Source organism: Oculina patagonica, chromosome 9 (genome assembly GCF_052425735.1).
Source record: "Oculina patagonica isolate OP01 chromosome 9, crgOcupat, whole genome shotgun sequence".
Lineage (NCBI taxonomy): Eukaryota > Metazoa > Cnidaria > Anthozoa > Scleractinia > Oculinidae > Oculina > Oculina patagonica.
The window spans coordinates 27,209,119-27,228,734 of NC_135766.1; the positions used below are offsets into that span (position 1 = coordinate 27,209,119).

Genomic DNA, 19,616 nt, shown 5'->3' on the forward strand with positions numbered 1-19,616 from the left:
AAATGATAAAAAAGAGTGAAAGATTCTTGTAGTGTAGGTCAAAATAATGATGTGAAAGAAAATGAAGAAGGTTTTTTTTTTTTAAATTTCGTTTTCCCGGTGCCTTTTTCGTTTTGGTTGCCCCGGATATATTTTTTTTTTTCTTTTATTTTTTTTTTTTTTTCATTTTCATTAAATAAATAATGATGTCATCATGCAAATTGCTTATTGAACTCATTGAAACAAATCTGACATAATTATTGTACAGGGAATTTTGAGCATCAGAAATTTAAAGTTCTAATAACTGTGGAATCAAGGTTAAAAGGTGTTTTCATATTTGCACCCTCTCATAGTAAGATCAAATGATTGTTTCCTGCAGGTGGTAGCTTGAGAGGTTTGGACTAAAAGTGATTTGACTGCAAAAATATTGGTAGTTGAAACAAGTGGTCACTTACTAGAAGTGGTTACACAGGGAAGTTTGCCTTTTGACGACAGCCCACTTCAGTAAACACTCAAACTAAGTACTAAGGATTGTTTGCTAGATTTGTCGTTATTTTTTTATGTTTGTGCCAGGGGAAATCTACATCTACATTTTAATATGTCGGTAAAAAGTCCATACGAATAGGTCACACCAACGTCTAAAAATAAGTAAAAATACAATATGTACATATATAATAACTGAAAAATTCTAAATTAAAAAAAAAAAAAATTCTAAAATTCTATGGGTAAACCACTAAATTAATAAAAATGCTCCGGCAGTCCAGACTGGAAACACGCAAGAGAGTCGGACTTGACAATCGCCGCAGGGAGTGCATACCACTTTCTTATGGTCCTCGGAAAATACAAATGGTAAAAATACTGGCGTTTTTCATCGCGTCTAAGAATAGTTCGCATTTGTCTAAAAAAGGTTTGTAAGAATAGGTGTCAGTAAATGGAAATCTTGTCTTAATTTGACTTACATGTAGGACTCCCCCCCCCCCCCCCCCCAGCAAACTACGAAAAGTTCAAGATGATGTTCCAGCCATGTTCTCTAACATGAATACAAACAACCCCCTTGAATGTACACATGGTTAGACAAGCTTCAACTGTCCACCTAAAAACGGTGTCTGTCTTAGATTGGAGAGGTGCCTATCAGACTTAGAAAGCTGTCGCACGGGGGGCTCTGTGACCATCTTTATAAGGTTTCTCCCTTAAAAGAGAGTCTGTTATACTGGGAGTTTAAGATAATTTTGAATGTTGGTTTGCTGGTACAGTTGGTTTTCAGTCAAGAAATTATGGCAGTTTCAATCTTTAGGAGAAATCAGAAGCTTTTGTGGTCTAAGAAGAAAAAAATATGGCAGTTTGCACAATGTATGACCCCCTTTAACTGTACACACCAGTGTATACCTGCCAACTTTTTCTGAGTCAAAGGCCGTGAGATTTTTAACCTGAGTGTGCCAGTATTTCTGGAGACGATACGACTATTTCCGAAGTTTTCCGAAGACGTCCGAATGATTCTGAAGACGTTCCGAACATATCCCGATCCCAGTGCGTGGACGTGTTTTGCTAAACACGACCTTGTTTCTAATGCTTTTCTTCGTCAAAACTCTGAGATTTCGGAGGAAAGTATTGTCATTTACTCGTTTTATATAGAGTTTTTGTTCCTCACATTGGTTTGAGTTAACATATTTTCGGAAAGTGTGTCAGTTATGGTTATAATAACTGACATTTTTCAACTAGGCGTAAGAAATTCATTCGTAAGCGTGAGTTGGCATGAGATCGAAGTTTTTAACTTGCAGGCGTGAGACTCACGCCTAAGGCGTGAGAGTTGGCAGGTATACCAGTGGCAGACGTATACTTTCAATTGGTATAGGTGTCCATCTTTAAAGGCAACCCTTAAAGGCTGCTGTGGTGCGTTCAGGGACATTAAAACACCTTTACAGTGCCATTTTCAAGTTACATGTAAATTAGCGGGGTACCCGCAAATGGTTAACATGACAGTTCATCTATGAACAAAGTATTTCTACATGAAACTTGACATTATCATACCTCAAGTAATGCAGATCTGAAATCTCTTTCATACACAACCAACAAAACTCCGCACCACACACCGCGCAAGTCATGTGATTACAAGAGCCATCGTCCATCTTTATAATAAATGCCCCACATCGTGGACACGGTTTCATGTCATCTGACCCATTTGAATTGTGTCCTTCAGATCCAGAAATAGATTTAATGTGAGTAGCGCGTCGAAGTCTTGCAGCATCGCATGTCAAGTTAGGATGCCAGATTTGTTTGCAGTGGTAGCAAAATTCAGTGTTGCAACCAGGTCTTTCGCATTGCAATTTTGGGCAACTTGCACACCCGGATGCAATGACGGCAAACCCGCAATCTGGAGCTGGGCACCAACGGCAATCAGGGTCTGCTACTAAAGTCCTACGAAGTGTGAACTCATCATATTTTGCCATCAGGACATCATCATTTAGAATTATCTTTATGTCATTGGGATGAAATCTTTCTGAACATTCAGGGCAAGTTAAGTTCACTCTTGATTCATTAATTTCAATTGTCATATACTGTCTCAAGCACTCAAAACAAGATCTATGTTCGCAAGTTGAGATTTCTGGAAACAGCGACTTCGATCTCATAGCATAACAAACAGGGCAAATAGCCAACGAATCTGTGCTGTTTTTTCGCGTAAATTTGTCCGAAGAATTTTCTCCCTTGTACGTCTTAGAACGTCCGAAAATTCTTCTGAGTGAAAAGCGTCTATCTTCATTACGATTCTGTTTTGGCGAAGGCTCTTCCATTGTAGTTCCCTTTGCCGTTTCCACTTCAGTTCCGCTGTCTTTAGCCATTTTGAATTAAAGATCCTGTGTGGATTAATACACAATAAAAGAACACAATCAACTTCGCTCTGGTCACGTTCTTGTGCGATTTGCTTTCGGCACACTTAAATATCAGCTATATATATTGCTTTATACAACGAAAAGGGTCTCAAAGTGTAATTACACAATATCTGAAAGATATGCCTATTCTTGTAGACACGAATTCAGCAACCTTGAACAGAATCGATAATTATTTTCGAATGCCTAAGTTACTTCGTCGCTTCTAATCTTTCTCTTTGCGGCATTTTTTTCCACGTCACACTTCTATTTCTACTCAATTAGGCCAACAAATTCGTAAAAGGTCCCTCTGAAATAAAACAACATAAGATTTTCCCTTATTTCTGGTTCTAAATTTTAATTTTATAAAAACTTCCGTTGGCGACGGCAACGAGTGTAATCAAAACAAATTCGACACGTCTCCGAAATGACAAGTTTACTTCGCATACGGAAAGATTATCACACATAGCATAGAACGAACATATCATACCTCAAAAAAGAATTCACAACGAATATAAAGACTTACCTTTCCGTCGATATGCGATCTCTTGCTTCAAAGTTTGAACTAAATGTCAAACATTCCTCATTTACAACGCCTAACAAGCTCTCCAGTGCACGCAGGCAAATTTTGGCACAAATTCAATTTCTATTTCAGTCAAACTGGGTTAATTTAGCAGTTGCGGCGATGTAATGTTTCCTTTAAAAGGATCACAGCCAAATACAGCGTTTACTTTAAATACATTATCCTTTAAACAGCCAGCTCTATTTGAATTTCTGTTCCCCTTCAAACTCTAGAGCAGTCTGGTCTTTTCCAGACGATTACAAATCGCACATAAGCCGTATCGAGTCTGGCAGTGATAATCTTTAGCTTATATGGTTCCGTCACTAGTTAAATCGACGAAATACTTCTCAGTAAACGAAATGGCTGAAAAAGTAAAAGATTTCACAACAGATATCCACAAAACAAACGGTTCCTCTCTGCGGATCTTTGCCAAAACAATTGTTTTGCTCCATGTCATGTGACCACCTGGGCGAGAAGACACACTGACGTCATATCAAGACGTCACATATCTTATCTACTAGTTCCCAGGGCCCAATAGACAAAAAAACATCATTTTATATAATTTAGAAGTGAACATTTTCATTTTGAGCGAAAATGTTCATATTTTTTTAAATTAGATGAAATTCCACAGAACAAGGAGGTTTTACGTCTTGGCCAGTTTTGTATTTGTAATTATCCTGTTCTTTTTTTCACACTGGAGATCATACAAGATCCTTGTTCAAAATAATCATGAAAGAAATTCCGAACTTGTTCAAGACACAAGAAAGCAAGTAAACGAAAGGAGCAGCGAAGAAACTGAAAGAGATGAATTGAAATGCAGATCACAGAATGGCTTGCAAACGTCAGCACACTGCGTCAATAAAGGTGATGATAAAAATATTTTGGTTTACTTCAAGTATGATGATGCATAAATACCGGAAATTACGTACTTATGTCATATAAAATTGCATTTGAAATAAGTTGTTTACATTTGCAGTTTTCCAATGATCACGTTACCTTAATTGGCTTTATAAATAAATTTTTATAGAAAGTAAGTGTTACATCTGATGTAGCACTTTAAAAGTACTTGACATAAACGAGAAGAGATTTTTGGATTAAGAAAGCAAGGGTAATTCTAGTCTGCACTTCAAAAGCTTATGGATTAATTGGTTTTCAAAATAATTTAAATTATTTACTGTAACAGTTAAATTAAAATTTATCTGTTACAGTAAATAATCTGCTTGATCATAAACCACCCACCCACTTGCTGACTTGCCTGATCTTGAGAAGGTGAGTGGGTGGATAGATGACTGATGTCTACTTGAAGATTATTATTTAATTAAGCTTGTGTGTGAGTGATTTTACCAGGAACTGGAGCATGTATACTTCATAGTATACTGTTCATAGTGTCCCCGATTAGTAAGCTTAAGGCTAGCTAGAAGACCAGACACTTAAATAAAGTTCTTCTTCTTATTATTATTATTATTATAATTATTTGGTGAAAAATCATATGACTCCCTGCTGTGGTACAACAGATATTTGATAATTTTGTGTTGTAAGATGTTTCAAGCCTATTTAAATAATTGCAAAACAATTTTTTGGCCCTGTTAGGGTAAAATTACAACAAGTGATATGGAATTGAAACAGCAACCTGGAGGCCACATGTGTAGTTCCGTAAATTATCCATACCTTCCCTATGTAAGGTATTTTTTTAAGACCTCCTCCCCCACCCCGCTGGAATGACAGGGGAAAATCAATGGCATAGAAGCATCAGGGAGAATATATTTACTTAGAGATAAGGCTTTAATGTCTCCTATTGAAGTTACCTTTTTAATTTCCAAGGTGTTTTAGGAGTGGCACCATCAGACGTGGCAAATTATCAACCCAACTCAATGGGTCTCTTTGCTTGCTTAGATGGTGCGATGAGTATCAGCTGGACAGCAGTTAATGATGACTTTTGTGATTGTTCTGATGGTAGTGATGAACCAGGAACTGGAGCGTGTCCAAACACAAAGTTAGTCTAGATGCACAGCTGAGTATTTTTGATGAACTTTGAGGAGTTTGAATTTATTTGCATATTTGAAACACCCTCTGCTTAATAGGAACTAAAACTAAGGAGTTGATTAATTCTTGAACAACCCCCATGAACATGTGATGAACCCAAAGAACTTTGTTAAGGCTATCTCAAACATAGGTTAGATTTCTGCATGGGGTGGGGAGAGTGTGGGCTCAATATCCTGAACAGTGACCAGCTGGCAATCGAGCATATCTATAACCCTACTAATACCTTATTCTTACTAATTTTCGCGAGTACTAATTTTTCGCGATTTCAAAATAATCGCGAAAATTAAATGTTGCTACTATCTACCTTTTAAAATATCTTTCCGTCTTGTTTTTGACTAGCACCCTTCCTCTGATAACTGTTTTGCTCTTGTAAATTGGCCAAAACCTTTTTAGTACAGTCACCAAAGTTTCCATTTGCAGGCTTCTTGTAGTTACATTGGTCCAGACCTTTGTACATTTCCAGTAGCTCCTTATATGCTCCATAAAACACTGACAAAATCGCGAAATTTAATACACTTTTTTGCTAATTTTTCTTGCAATAGCGAAAATTAATACTCGCGAAATTCGGTTCTCGAATTTTCGCGAAATTAAGTACACGCGAAAATTAGTAAGAATATTATAGGTACTTAGCTCCCTTTTTAGTACTCTTACTTTGTCTTTTATTAGATTCTACTGTGCTGGTGAAGCGAAGTATTTGCCATCTTCTCGCATTAATGACGGCATATGCGACTGCTGTGATGGTTCAGATGAGTGGAAGAAACAGACTGTTAGAGGATATGTGTTACAAAAGCACAACTTTAACATCAAATATGTACCATGTGGAAACTCCTGCTGATAACTGTTTTATACCACTGCTAATTTTTGCAACCCATAGTACATTCTCGCCCCCGTAGCCCTTTTTGTTTCTCTTAGCCGGCAGGGCCTTGGCACAAGAAATATGAAGGGCTCTGGGGACAAAGGAATTTCATTTAAAGTCTTTTTGATTGGCTGTTTAAAACAAAATCTTGAATGGAAGTCAAAAATGCCATGACTCTCTCACACATGAGTATTGTGCAGTTCCAGAAAATATCCATACCCACCCCATGGAAAGTCATTCCAAATTCCAAGGTGGGGGGCCTTTTAAAGAACAGTATGGGGTTTAACTGGAACTTTCCGGGGGGGGGGGATTCAAACCAAAAATCCTCCTGGTGGAGGGGGTATGGGTATTTTCTGGAACATTAACACATTGCCACAATCCTGTGTCTCAAAAACCCTTCGTTTCTCATCCCAAGGTCCTGCTGGCTACGAGAAACTATAAGGGCTATGGGGACAAGAATACCCACACAGTGAGGACACAAACATCAACATGGATGAAGTTAAGAAAAAACAAAGCAGGCTCATTGACAATCCCAACCGGTAGCTAGCTGACTCTTTAACTGCATCTCTGCATTCATGGACTAAATTGTTTAAGTTATTATTTAGCCAATTTTAGCAGCAGTTTCACAATATACTGTATGTCAAATAAGAAGTGCATGAAAGGAAGGTGGAAAAAAGTTTGTGTTGCTCGAGAAAATATCCATACCCCCACCCTGGGAGGTTTTTTGGTGGTTAATCCTCCCTGCCGGCCACAACTTTGTAAATTTCATTTCATTTTTTGAGACCAAAAGCGAGGAATTTCCAGTGCCCTTCCATGCATGGCTATGGATATTATCTGGAACCAGTGAGGTTTTTACAAAACTCACTTATCACGAGCCATGGCCAGGCCTTAAATGCCTCAGTAGTATTCTCTATATAGAGAAGACCAATAAATTTACGGTAAATCAATTTAATATTGGACTGTCATTACTTGTCTTACCTTATCATAGGAAATGAATGCTTCATGAAATTAACGCAAATTTCAAAAATTCGCGTTAATTTAAGTCGCATTAATAATTTTTTGTTAACGTTAATTTCTGCGCCGTTTATTGAGTGGAGCGTTGGCCCCAATTTCTTGATACGGTCAAGACGTTATTGACTCTCAGGAAAGGCATTATTTCACTGGGTGGAATTCTGGCGGTATCACTGAAACTGTGAAGAATGCTCGAGGCGGTCAGATTCCTTCGCTTAATATAACCCTACGTTTAGGATTATACGCCAAGTGTTGAAATAAATTTAATTTGTTCCTGTTGTCTCAACAAGTTTTTTTCTGTGTCCGTCGCATTAATTTCCTTCATTTTCAAATGTTACCTCCTCTTTCGCGTTAATTTTCTTTATTGGGAAGTAATTTTTCCTTCAATTTGCATTAATTTAAGTCGCGTTAATTTCAAATACCTTAATTAACACAAGCGTTAATTTTCTATAAGGTATATAGGAATCCATGTGCTGAAATAAAGGGACCTTGTTTTACTTTATCTGCCTACTATCTTCCTGTTGTGTAACAAAACAATTGAACAGGAAAACCAACCAGTCTGGAAATGAAACTAACAAGTACGGAGACAAGAATCGACTACGTGGTTATAGATTTTGGTCGGTGGATGTTTGTCAGCAAAGTAAAACTGCTTCAGTTTAGGGAGACAGCCATCATAAGCACTTACATTACGCACCAGAACAGCTGCAAGAACTTTTACCTTCTGTGCTTTTTTTGTTATAGCATGTACAAGCTTGAGTATTAAATACTTTTACAAGTTCCAGCTTTTAGACTGTCCACAGCCCTCTATTTTTTTGTGTTTTTATTGATCAACGAGCGCGCGCTTGCTTCGTTTGCTTTTTTGCGTTGAAAAATCGAGAGGCTGTGGACAGTCTATCCGGCTTTAAACCACAAGACTATATCAACGAGTAATCAATGCAATCAATGACTAATCGATGCAATCGATGACCAAAAATTTTGTGGTCTATCAGTCATTCATTACTCATTGATCATCGGCATTAATCAATGACTAATCAACTGATTACTCATTGATTTCATCAATTAGTTATGCCTGGTATACTGCACGTAAAATTACCAGTTTTTTTCCCTTCCGTTAGATTGCACATGTTGTGGAGCCGTTTTCTTAAAATGTAGATCGTGCTTAACTAACACACTGAGGTCAACATGTCCTTTAGGAAGATTTGCAACTCTCACAGTGCTGCTCTCCACCTAGCGCCCAGTTTTTCAAAGGGTGAATTATGCAATCAACTGTTTAAATCACTACCCACAGGGTGGCAAAGGGTTTTCGCGTGATGCCCCCAAAATTAGCAGCGTGATTCGTGATGGAGCCAAAATAAGCCGCGTGATGCGGGACTGGACATCACAACGTGATGCGTGATTTGACTATTTTACAAGAGCGTGACACATGATTTACTTCAAGGTTATCCGTGATATTTAAAGCTCTTCAAATTAAATAAAATACATTTAAATGAAGGTCAATAAAGAGGCTCGCTGGTTTCAATTCTGGAACTAAGCTTTATTTTAAATAACTTCACCAGTCTTCAAAGTTTGAAAAACTTCACGAAATTTGGCATTGGGATTATTACAAATTTGTCCAAAAAACAATTTAGTAATTTTATGTTCAAAAATTAACAATAACAGGCAACCAATCCAAGCAATTTTGCCTACAATGTAATTTTCAATACATCATCAAAGAGTTGAAATCCTCCAAAATTAGCTCAGCACACTTTCTTATTTTTATGTGATGCGTGATAATTTGTTTAAAAATCTTCTCCGTGATACGTGATTTAACTCAAAAATTCAACGTGATGCGTGATTGGTACCCCCCCTTTGCCACCCTTTACCCAGTGGATAAGTCTTGACAAAACATAGCATGCTATCCACTGGATAGTGATTTATCTGATGGAAACAATTATCCATTCTTTGAACAACTGGAGGCACAAAGTATAAATGTGTACCGGTGAAGTGTTGAGAAAACCTCAGAGAACGCATGGGAGTAACCACAAACTAAGCTTAAGACAAATAAAACCAGACATTGCCCTCACAAACTTAGTTTTATTCAAACAAATTGAAGGTTTATTTATATTTATTTTGCTGCCTCTTCCTCTTTGGCGATTTGCTGGATCATTTCCTTGCGCTTCTGATCCAAACGTTCTTCGCGCCTTTGTTTGGCTGCTTTGTTCTTTTGACGACGAGCCTCGGCTTGGTCACTAAAACAAACAAACAAACAAACAAATTGCTTAGTGAGTGGTAAAGATAAATAATTACAAGTGACACAGGGCAACTTGAAATATACTTCAATGACATGCAAGGGTTGTTGGAAAGTTTTGAGGAAGGTAGCTTCATTGTTGGAGTAGGGGGCTGATTTTGACATCATGCTCTAAAGAATTAGAAGATTAGCCCAGCAGAGAAGCAGGGACAGATTGAAGTAGACAGTGGTTTTTGCAGCCAGGCAGCTACTTTTGACAGCCCTGCCTTGGCCATTTTGTTATCGCCCCAAAAGGTCCCCTCTGCTGGGGACACATGACTGAAGATTACGAAGCTGGCAAAATAATATAGTGTATTCTCCCTCCTCCCAAATGAATGACACTCATAACAATGCAGGAAATAACAAATTTGAAACCTGCTGCTTTGCTAGTCATGGTTTATTAAGTGTATGTAATAGGAGCCCAGGACCAGATTCAGTCACATCAATCACTGATCAGTCAGAAAAAACTCCTGTATTGCTTTATGCACACTTAGTCACCCATCCTTGATAAGAACAAGGCCAGGCCGGCTTAATAGTGTGCAGTATAGATTTAATTATCAACTACCATGTAAACTTGGCATAGCTAGAATAACATTATGTTAAAATAACATTGAGGTAGAATAACATTAAGTTTTGAGTGAAAATCCTTAAACCTACAGTACAATGACTGTACAACCTACTGTACTTAACTACTTAAAAAGCTTTTGGGAGACGGAGTACCAGCTATTGGTGTTACAATTTCTGAGATCATTTGTGTAACCAGTTCCTGCTTAATGCTAAACCAAATGATCCAAATAGCTAATCAGTTACTGGAGTAAAAGACTTCAGACTTATCAAGAGTAGCAAAAAGATTCAAGAATCTGTTTCTGTCTGTTTCTATAGCTCAGGGTCCTAAGATGGGGGGGGGGGGGGGGGGGTCTGCTGTCCTGGACTTCAGCTTTTTTGGGCCAGGAGCACTGAAGCTCTAAATCCCTTAAGGGCCCCAATAGCTGGGGGAGCGTCATATTGTTACCCGCATCCCACAAAACTACAATAACCGCACAGAAATTCAAACACTGTATTTGTGTAAAACTGTCCCAGATGTATTATCCTACATCACACATCACAAACATCCGTTTACAGCTGCTGACTTTAACATTTACACTTGTCAATGTTTACACCTGTAAGTCCTGATGATTTTACCATGAGTAGAAATAAAATTTACTCTCTACCTAACATAGAGGCAAAGCAAACAAAGGTGCGTAGTGAATACAGCCAAAAATACAATGCAACTGAAAAGAACTACTAACCTGAGGAGTTTAGCACGTTGCTTCTCAGCCTTCTTCCTGTGAATGTATTCCATCAACACTCTCTTGTTCTTAAACACGTTACCCTTAGCCTTCATGTACAGGTTATGGTACATGTGGTTGTCGATCTTTTTTGCCTCTCGGTATTTTCGAAGCAATCTTCTAAGGACCCGCATACGCCTCATCCAGATGACTTTCTCGGGCATACGAGCATTGGCAGTACCTTTCCTTTTACCGTGACCACTATGCCGTCCCTTCTTCCTGGCTTCATCTGCTTTGCGCACACGAGCACGACTATGAATAATCTGTGGCTTCTTGATGATCAAGCCATCTTTGACAAGTTTACGGACATTCTGACCTACAAATTTAAATTTAAAAAAATTGATGAATGGTTAATTCCATGTCCAGATCAGCTTAGTTTCCCTTAAAGATCAAGGTTGAAGTACAATTTCTTCTAGTAAGATAAATTTACTTTTAATGTTAAGTATGAGAATTTGGTTTATTCTCATCACATGCTTGGTTGATATTGTAAGAGGAAATTACACTGTGAACTTGATCAGTTTAAACATAAAAGTAAAACCAAAATATGACCAAAGCAAAACAACCAGAGAAGAGTTTACTTTATTCTGTAACCATAACTACTCTTCCTGACAACAACCCAGTTATAACTTACGTGAGTTGGCATTGGCGATTTCATTGGTTTCGTTGGGATCCAGCCAAATCTTCTTTTTTCCACACTTAAGGACACTGGCTGCCAGCCGCTTCTGTAGTCGCAAAGTACTGCAAGAAGGAATCAACACATACAACTTAGTAAGTTATGCATGCTCAGTTTAAAAACTTCACACTGATGACACTGGTCTACAGAGATCCACATCCTGTTGGATTGTTGGTTACACACAAAAAATCAAAACTTAGTGACACTACAAAGGTCTTAGTCTGGAATTTTTTTTGTTGATTTGCTATGTTTTATGCAATGGGAGAGAATTGACGACACTGCAGAGATTCGTGTTTAGATAGGCTTATGCTCATTAGCATAACCAAGCTGCCGTCTATTGGCAAACAAGCAATCTGATTGGCTACACAGGTGCCTTCTATTGATCGTTAGACAGGGCTCGAAGCGCACACTCAGTTTTTCACTGAATTTTTTCAACAAATCCTTCAAAAGATCAACTATAGCGATATATTGTGTTTAATAGATCAGCCACTGGGTTATGCTAAAACAATAAGATGGCTCACTCTCGGTTTCTACTGCCTTTTGATAGCTGGCTCGGGGCTTTGCCCCTCGCCAACTATCAGCTGGTAGAAACCTCAAACTTGCCGTCATATTGTTAAATAGCAGCTTTTAAGTTCAAAGCCTATTTTCCAATTGCTAAGTACATGTGGGGAGGGGGGGGGGGTGCAGTTCTTCAGACATGATCATATACACAATAAAATAACTGTGAGACATAAGCATACTGGTAAATTACATATGTACAATGGTTATGGAAGTACAGTTGTTGCTTATCAAGGAGCAAAAGAAATGATGAAGCCATCAACATAATCCATTTCTTTGACATTGTACTCTTGAATGGCCAACAGAATGCTTGGCTGCAGTCAAGATTCTCTCTGTACCATCAAAGTACTAGAAACATGCAGTAAAAATTACCAGAGTACAAAGTCACAAGAAGTGAGGTATATAAGTAATATCACTCAAAACACACAGTTCACCAATGCACGGTTATCTGGACAAGTTTGTGGTGCAAATTTGATAGGCATGTTACATTATCTTTCTTTATAAAAGGATCTCAGGTAGTTACAGGAAAGAAATGGCATGCATAAATTGTTAAATATGTGTTCAAGTAAGGACGATAAAGTAAACTTATAAACTGCATACACTTTATAACGATGTCAACAGTTTGACTAGCCTCGATAAAAATACAACTCCAGAAATACTTTTTTTTCTCCATTTGAATCCTGATTTAAGTGGGGAAATGTAGAAACTGGAGGTTACATCTGCTGCAGTTGAACTCGTTTGCTAGTAAAGCTCCAACTTCACAGGGTCCCGGCAAAAAATAGTTTTATTCTATCGTCACGTGCGTTGCCTTCTAACCAAAACTTCTGAGTTTTAAAATTATTTGACTTTCTTTCATCCCCATCACGGTGAAAACAAATGTTTTAGCTTCATTTTGAAGGTAGTTTAATATTTCTAGAGCTATTTTAAAGCCGTATAATTTATCATTTTTGTACAGCCTTATTACACTTTCCCTACCTCATTATGGCGGCGATTGAAAGGGAAGAACGTGGTGGTGCAATTGCCTATAGGGGGGCTAGGAAGATTTCAATTGGGGGAACGAACATTGTCAAGCGACACGAACATTTGTTTATTTTGTACAGCGGGTATCCCCATTGAGAGTTCAGAATTTTCACGTGGAGTTGGAAATTGTGTGGAAATTTTGCTTACAGTTTAGAAGGTTTTACTCCTCAAAATGCCCAAATCCAAACGAAATAAAACAGGTAAGCATTTTTTTAAACGTACGTACAACAGAGCTGTTTACGCGATAAGTGATATTAGTACCCCCAAAAAGGGATTTTTACGTAGAAACCTCCGAATGAAAACAGAATGCTTCCTCCAGCGCACTATCACCAATAAAACTGTTTCTTCTGTGATCATTTCGTTTCTCCAGTTCAGTATATGTCATATTGCTTTTCATCTTATATGGTTTGGTTTTGGGGTTCCTATCAGTATGACTGTTTATGAGATCAAAGACCACGTTTCTTGTTGCTGAGGATGACCTATGTCAAGTTTACATGTGTAGGAAATATATTGCTTATTAAACTAGTGGTAACCACAGGTTAGAAAGTGCGGGCCTTGACGCACTTAGACAAGGTACTGGTAGGCAGTGCCGATAATTATAAATAAACGACTGAACAAGGAGGACTGAAATGATCAAATGGACAATAGACAATTATTCTGAGTAACGCGTCACGCAAGTGTGAATTTAGATGTGATTTTTCTCAGTCAGTAAACTCGCTATGTTGTCAGTGTTATAACGAATTTCTCGACAATAACCGTTGTTGGAATCATTCGCTTTACCGTGGTTTATCTGTGATACAATCACAGCAAATGTTCTCAAAAGCAACACATAACGCCTTCAATGTCACAGAAGGTTTACAAGCTGTTTTTAAAATATCGCTCTTGGAGAACAGATTTTTCTCTTCCGGTGTTACGACAAACTGTCGTGATTAACACATTTTCGCATTCCGATCGTGCTTAGTGGAAGAACAAAAATTTTCAACTTCCGGTTCGGTCCTGGTTTATAAACGTGGCACGCACGCGTAAAACGCAATCCGCTGGTCACTGTCAAGATTAGGGTTGCGGGCCTCTCTTGGGCCCGCAATTAATTAAAGCTTAAGCCTCGAGCCAAGTGGCCAATACTTGCCGAAGCTTATCCCAGGATCTGTAGCATTAAGGGGCTAGGAGTATTTCTACTACCCCTGGATGGGATGGTAGTCCATCACAGGGTTACCCCCAGCAGTAAATTCGCCGGTACCCATTTATAGACTTGGGTGGAGTGAGGCACTGTGAGAGTAAAGTGTTTTGCCCAAGAACACAGCACAATGACCCCGGCCAGGGCTCAAATCTGGACCACTCAATCCGGAATCCAGCATGCTAACCATCAGGCCACTACGCCTCCCCCTAATAAATTAAGCTTGTATATTAAACTTTTTTTTCTCTTTTTGAAGTTTCACTGACAAAGGCAAAGAAAAAAGGCTTAGAGTTAAAAACTGGACTGGTAAAGGAGGTCAGCTTTCTCATTTATTTGTAACTATAGCATTTATCTCTATTTATTTTTAACAATGTTTTTTTATGAAAAAAAAATAAAATCATGATGTTTTGTTTATGACAGATTCAAGAATGTGTAGATAATTATGCCTTTATCTATGTGTTTTCGGTGGAAAATATGAGGAATAGTAAATTAAAAGAAGTCAGGAATGAGTGGAAGCACAGTAGGTATGATAACATAAAATTTATTTTTTTTCTTTGTAGATTCCTGGATTGCTTTTTTTATAGTGTTTTTGGTTGCTCAACAGATGTCTGTGTATGCCAGGCATAGTCAATCGATGGAGATCAATATTGGACATCAATCAATTTCAATCACTCATTGATATTGATTGAAATCAGTAATCAATAACTATTGAACTCACAGACTGTTATTGACTGTTAGCGATTATTGGGTTATCGATTGGCTTTGCCTGGGTGTATGTGTTAAACAGTCCTTATTCATTTGTATTATTCATTTTTTAAGGTTTTTCTTTGGTAAGAATAAAGTTATGACCATTGCACTTGGTAGAGAAAAGGAAGCTGAATACAGAGAAAACCTGCACAAGATAGCTGATGTGAGTGATGACTTATGTCTGTTATACAGCAGAAATACTATTTAACAAATATTCACTGGAGGGTCCTGAAGGGTGCCCAAATCCCATTTCCCAGCCTATTGTTTTCCCAAATTCTCAAAATCCAGTCCCAGTTCTATAATTGTTTATTTGTTTGTGATTCCCAGTCCCAGTGACCCAAATCCCATGTTTTCAGTGAAAATTTGCCCAAATCCCAGTTCCCATTTCACCCCTTCAGGCCCCTCTCACTGACGTTTTATGTCAGTGGTGGATCTTGGGAAGGGACCCAGGGACCCATAGTGTCCTCTTATTGGAGAAAATATAAGGCTTGATGAGCAAAAACACTTTTGGCCTCCTTTTATAGGCAAGAAAATGTTCACCTTTCCCCTGACCCCCACATTTTAAGCAAGAAAAGACCCATCTTCACTTGTAGGGCTCCAACTTATGACTAGTTATAAGCACCCTCTGGATGAGCTTCTGCATTTTGCATAGACTTGCTCCAAGTCGCTTGTTAGATTCGCAGGAGACAGCTGGATACAGAAACGGAGGGCACGCGCGGGCATGAGAAACAAAATGACGGAGGATTGTGGCGGAACAAGCGAAGCAAATGTGGCGTCACCGGTGGATTTTTCCACCGTTGACGCCATCGAGATTATGTCAATCATATTGTATTGCGCGCGAACTTACTGAGCGCGCTTTGCCCATCAACTTAGCGTGCGCTGCTCGCGAGACAAGATTGCGTTTAAGATTTTACCTCTTGAGCAGACTTGTTTCCTTCTCACATCAGCAGTTTAAACCAGTTTTGGAACAAACATTACAAATGTCTTCTTTTGTGACTGTCCCTTTCAAATCTTACAGAAATGAGAGAGCCATCAAAGGCCTTGAGTATGATTTCCCACAAAAAAGGAAGAAAACTGCAATGTGTCAGCTGCACACGGCGCACGAAACTGACGTCAACACGATAAAAGAAACCAACTCAATGCACACGAATTGATGCAATATTTTCGCGGCAAAAAAAAAATCAGCTAGAATCGATTTCCTGCACGTGACACAAGTTGCGCGTTCCGAGCCTCCTGTTCCGAGCCATTCCTCGGCAAGTGTCATTTGTTTTCTTTCGCGCAGGCGTTCACAGAAATAAATCCCGTGCGATCTCTCTAGCGCGATTTCATAGGCGATTTTACTCAAGTGGTCTTTTGCGCTTGATTTCAAAGAAAAAAACGAGCGACTTGGGGCAAGTCTACATTTTGCATTGCTCTATGATAATAGAAAAAGATTATAGAAGGAAAATTGGCTGATTGCAGACTAGCCACTGACTTGTTGTTCCCTTCAATAATTTATTACATGTACTTGATGGCTAAGAATGTGAGAGGCTTGACAGTAATTTACTTTATCTTTTTCAGAAACTAAAAGGACAGTGTGGATTGATGTTTACAAATCAGGCCAAAGATGATGTAGTCAGGTGCTCATTTCTTCGTACTTTTAATTGTATTTTTATTCCAGTTTGACGTAAATATAAATCTTTTGTCTTGGAATGATAATTTGATGGTTGGTTTGTTCCAGATGGTTTAAAGATTACAGTGAGATGGACTATGCCAGATCAGGCAATGAAGCAACAAGTGACGTCACAATAGATGCGGGTACTTGTTTGGTCTGTTATTCTTCGCACAACGCACAGAATACTGTATGCACAATACTTTATGGGTTCTGTGGCAAGTTAAATTGAATTGTTTTGATTTTTCAGGTGCTTTAGAACAGTTTCAGCACTCTATGGAGCCACAACTCAGACAACTAGGCCTCAATACAACTCTTAAGAAAGGTACTTGAATTTTATATTTCGAACAGAACTGTGAACTTTTTTGGCCATTTTCAAATGGATAGTTGTCGACTTTGGGTGGGATGTTTCTTAGGTAAAGTCTGTCTTTAAACCTGGGTGGCTTACAAGATGGAATCTTAACTCTGGATTTTGTACCAGAAAGCGGCTAGGAATTTTACTCCCCCTTGGATAGGATGCTAGTCCATCACAGGGCTACCCCCAGCATTAAATTTGCTGGTACCAATTTATACACTTGTGTGGAGTGAGGCACTGTGAGAGTAAAATGTCAAGAACACAACACTGACCCAGGCCAGGGCTCCTTGACCGCTTGCCAGTTGCCGATTGTTGCTTGAGGACAGTCAAACCTGTGTTGAAAGTGATTTAACATGCATGGCCATTCTTCCCTGTTGAGTTGTAAGTGGTTTTCACATGGCAAATGTCTAATGCAGGTCATTTTAATCTGTAGGTGTCATAACTCTTCAAAGTGATTTTCAAATATGCAAAGAGGGTGACACACTAACCCCAGAACAGGCACGACTTCTGGTAAGGAAACTGTTGCTATCAGTCATTTAATACACACAATTTGTGTGTGAATTAGGCTCCATTCACAATACGGAAGGAGATGGTGGCTTAACATATTACTACTAAACTTGCGAACTGAACTTATCACAACCAAAGCCATATTTTTACAAAATTTGTCGCTGTTCAAATTAGATTGTTCATGCTAGTTTTAAACTTTTTAGAGCTTTTCTGTTCATGTTTATGGGCATTTTAGGGTTTTTGCGTGCTAAGAATTTTACTTTAGGTTAATGTACCAGATGCCATCTTTTTGGTAAATGGATTACTTTACAGGGTTGCCACGGTCAGGGAAAAGTCAGGAAAAAACTAAAATTTTTCAAGGTCAGGGAAAAGTCAGGGAATTTTGTAAAAAGGCAGAGAAAATCTTAGTTTTTGTCAAAGTCAGGGAATTTTTGCTGAAACAAAAAAAACACAAAATGGATTTGTTGGTAAAGTCAAATGCCATGCAATCCTGTGAAAAATGTACTGGTACTGTTCGAAAATGAAGAGAAGAATATGGATGGTCTGCAAGAAAAACTGAAGCAAATTTACATGAACATTTGTTCCTTTTGGAACCCAAAACATTCTTCTGGCTTTTCATATGTTATTTTCCTGTTTTGGGAATAAAAAAATCTTCAGTTGAAACTATTCTAAAAGCAGTTGATTTTATTAATGAATATAGTATATATTTCTACACAGTTTTCCTCTGTTTCTTTTCCTATTTTCTCAAAAATTCCAGAAAACAAAGAAACAAAGGCCATTCAAACTTGTTATAAAACTATCTTTATATATAACTAATAAACGGATTACTAACTGTGGTGATATTACATAAATGTAGACTTGTTGATCTATGTTGTTTCCATACTTAACTCACTCAGTTTTTCAGTATACTTTTAAACTGAAAACACTATACATTGTAACTAAAACTGTTTTTGTGCAATAGTAAACGGTTATGTGTTTGTTTTTTTTATGACACTTAACTAATAATAAGAGCACTTTTACATATACGACTGTTTCAAGAAAGGTTGTCAGAAAAAAGAAAAAAAAGAAATAGAAGGAAAAGCTGGTCTGGGTTTTCACTTTAACTCTGCATATTGGCCTGGAGGAAATGTACAAGTTTGTATTTTTGCACATGAAAAATTTGTTTTTCCTCTCAGGAGGCCTTCTTCTGTAGCTTTACTTTTATGTCTGAGTTTTAAAAAATTCTTCTAAAATTCAGTGTGGCTAAAAGTACCTTGTCTGAAGAGAAAAAAAATGGGCAAATTCGCGTTCGTCGTGTCATTATATCTTGTGAGTATTCAGCATGTGCAGGTCTTGTCATGTGCACTTGCGTTCTTTTTTCCAACAGACTTCCTTGAGACAGCTGTATGCACACTGCTCTTTGTTCATTGTAGGCAGGCTTACAAATTGCTATTTAGCAAAGGCTATTCGGTAGCAAACTGCGCTGGACAAATAATTTAGATGATCATTAATAGCAGCTATAATTAAAATGCAAAATTCTATTAACAGTTACATGTTCTGTTTACAGTTTACATGTTTGTTCAAATGTCTCTATTATTTCATTGTCTCAACTGCTTAATAGCAGTTGTAAAATATCAGTATTGAAGAATTAAGGGCTTCTGTTTTTTTTTTTTTTTTTTTTTTTTTTTTTTTTTTTTTTTTTTTCTTTTTTTTTTTTTTTTTTTTTTTACCATTAAATATATACAGTGTAAAAGCTAAAAGAATGATCTTCACTTTGTCTACATTAAATACCTTATCTATTTTTTTTAATTTGAACAGAAACTCTTTGGAAACCCAATGGCTGAGTTTCACATCTCTCTTTTGTGTATGTGGTCCAAGAATGGAACATTTGAAGAACTTACATAACATGTTTCTTTTTACGTAACACACAAACACGGCGTGTATCTCATTCTGTAATATAAGCATTTTAAAATTGACTGTAATAAAACACAAATGAATTTTATGTCAAGGCTTGATGTTTTAAAAAGTCTAAAACTCGCTTTG

The 19,616-nt window shown here is 37.8% G+C and overlaps 4 protein-coding genes across 4 annotated transcripts in view; 2 read left to right on the forward strand and 2 right to left on the reverse strand.

The window, feature by feature from the left end:
- LOC144666509 (E3 ubiquitin-protein ligase RNF19A-like) overlaps positions 1–3,876 on the reverse strand; it is a 10,094-nt gene extending 6,218 nt beyond the window's left edge. Inside the window, exons 1-2 of the mRNA XM_078527932.1 lie at positions 3,370–3,876; positions 2,008–2,831 (exon numbers count right to left, since the gene is read on the reverse strand). Coding sequence (XP_078384058.1) covers positions 2,008–2,816 — 809 coding nt within the window. The 5' untranslated portion in view covers positions 2,817–2,831; positions 3,370–3,876. The remainder of the gene's footprint in view (positions 1–2,007; positions 2,832–3,369) is intronic.
- Positions 3,877–3,952: 76 nt separating this feature from the next.
- LOC144666510 (uncharacterized) lies at positions 3,953–7,604 on the forward strand. Its single transcript, XM_078527933.1, has 3 exons — positions 3,953–4,269; positions 5,227–5,398; positions 6,115–7,604. The coding sequence occupies exons 1-3, from the start codon at positions 4,023–4,025 to the stop codon at positions 6,281–6,283; spliced, it is 588 nt and encodes a 195-aa protein (XP_078384059.1). The 5' UTR covers positions 3,953–4,022; the 3' UTR covers positions 6,284–7,604.
- A 1,764-nt stretch (positions 7,605–9,368) lies between these two features.
- LOC144664871 (large ribosomal subunit protein eL19-like) lies at positions 9,369–13,164 on the reverse strand. Its single transcript, XM_078526077.1, has 4 exons — positions 13,116–13,164; positions 11,541–11,647; positions 10,871–11,225; positions 9,369–9,543 (listed from the first exon to the last, which is right to left on the reverse strand). The coding sequence occupies exons 1-4, from the start codon at positions 13,118–13,120 to the stop codon at positions 9,420–9,422; spliced, it is 591 nt and encodes a 196-aa protein (XP_078382203.1). The 5' UTR covers positions 13,121–13,164; the 3' UTR covers positions 9,369–9,419.
- Positions 13,165–13,267: 103 nt separating this feature from the next.
- Positions 13,268–19,575, forward strand: LOC144664813 (mRNA turnover protein 4 homolog). The gene is made up of 9 exons (XM_078526036.1): positions 13,268–13,360; positions 14,591–14,649; positions 14,755–14,858; positions 15,154–15,244; positions 16,642–16,700; positions 16,802–16,878; positions 16,983–17,057; positions 17,521–17,597; positions 19,392–19,575. Exons 1-9 carry the CDS (start codon positions 13,333–13,335, stop codon positions 19,476–19,478), a joined length of 657 nt encoding a protein of 218 aa, XP_078382162.1. The 5' UTR covers positions 13,268–13,332; the 3' UTR covers positions 19,479–19,575.
- Positions 19,576–19,616: the final 41 nt, after the last annotated feature.

What these genes read in the sequence shown, in the direction of transcription:
- LOC144666510 (XM_078527933.1), top strand. Translation starts at nt 4,023, where the DNA reads ATGAAATTCCACAGAACAAGGAGGTTTTACGTCTTGGCCAGTTTTGTA. An exon ending in AGCACACTGCGTCAATAAAG is followed by an intron (nt 4,270 to 5,226) that starts GTGATGATAAAA and finishes TTAATTTCCAAG; the next exon opens with GTGTTTTAGGAGTGGCACCA. An exon ending in GGAGCGTGTCCAAACACAAA is followed by an intron (nt 5,399 to 6,114) that starts GTTAGTCTAGAT and finishes GTCTTTTATTAG; the next exon opens with ATTCTACTGTGCTGGTGAAG.
- LOC144664871 (XM_078526077.1), bottom strand. An exon ending in AATCGCCAATGCCAACTCAC is followed by an intron (nt 11,226 to 11,540) that starts GTAAGTTATAAC and finishes TTAAATTTGTAG; the next exon opens with GTCAGAATGTCCGTAAACTT. An exon ending in CAACGTGCTAAACTCCTCAG is followed by an intron (nt 9,544 to 10,870) that starts GTTAGTAGTTCT and finishes TGTTTGTTTTAG; the next exon opens with TGACCAAGCCGAGGCTCGTC.
- LOC144664813 (XM_078526036.1), top strand. Translation starts at nt 13,333, where the DNA reads ATGCCCAAATCCAAACGAAATAAAACAG. An exon ending in ACCTGCACAAGATAGCTGAT is followed by an intron (nt 15,245 to 16,641) that starts GTGAGTGATGAC and finishes TATCTTTTTCAG; the next exon opens with AAACTAAAAGGACAGTGTGG. An exon ending in TGACGTCACAATAGATGCGG is followed by an intron (nt 16,879 to 16,982) that starts GTACTTGTTTGG and finishes TTGATTTTTCAG; the next exon opens with GTGCTTTAGAACAGTTTCAG.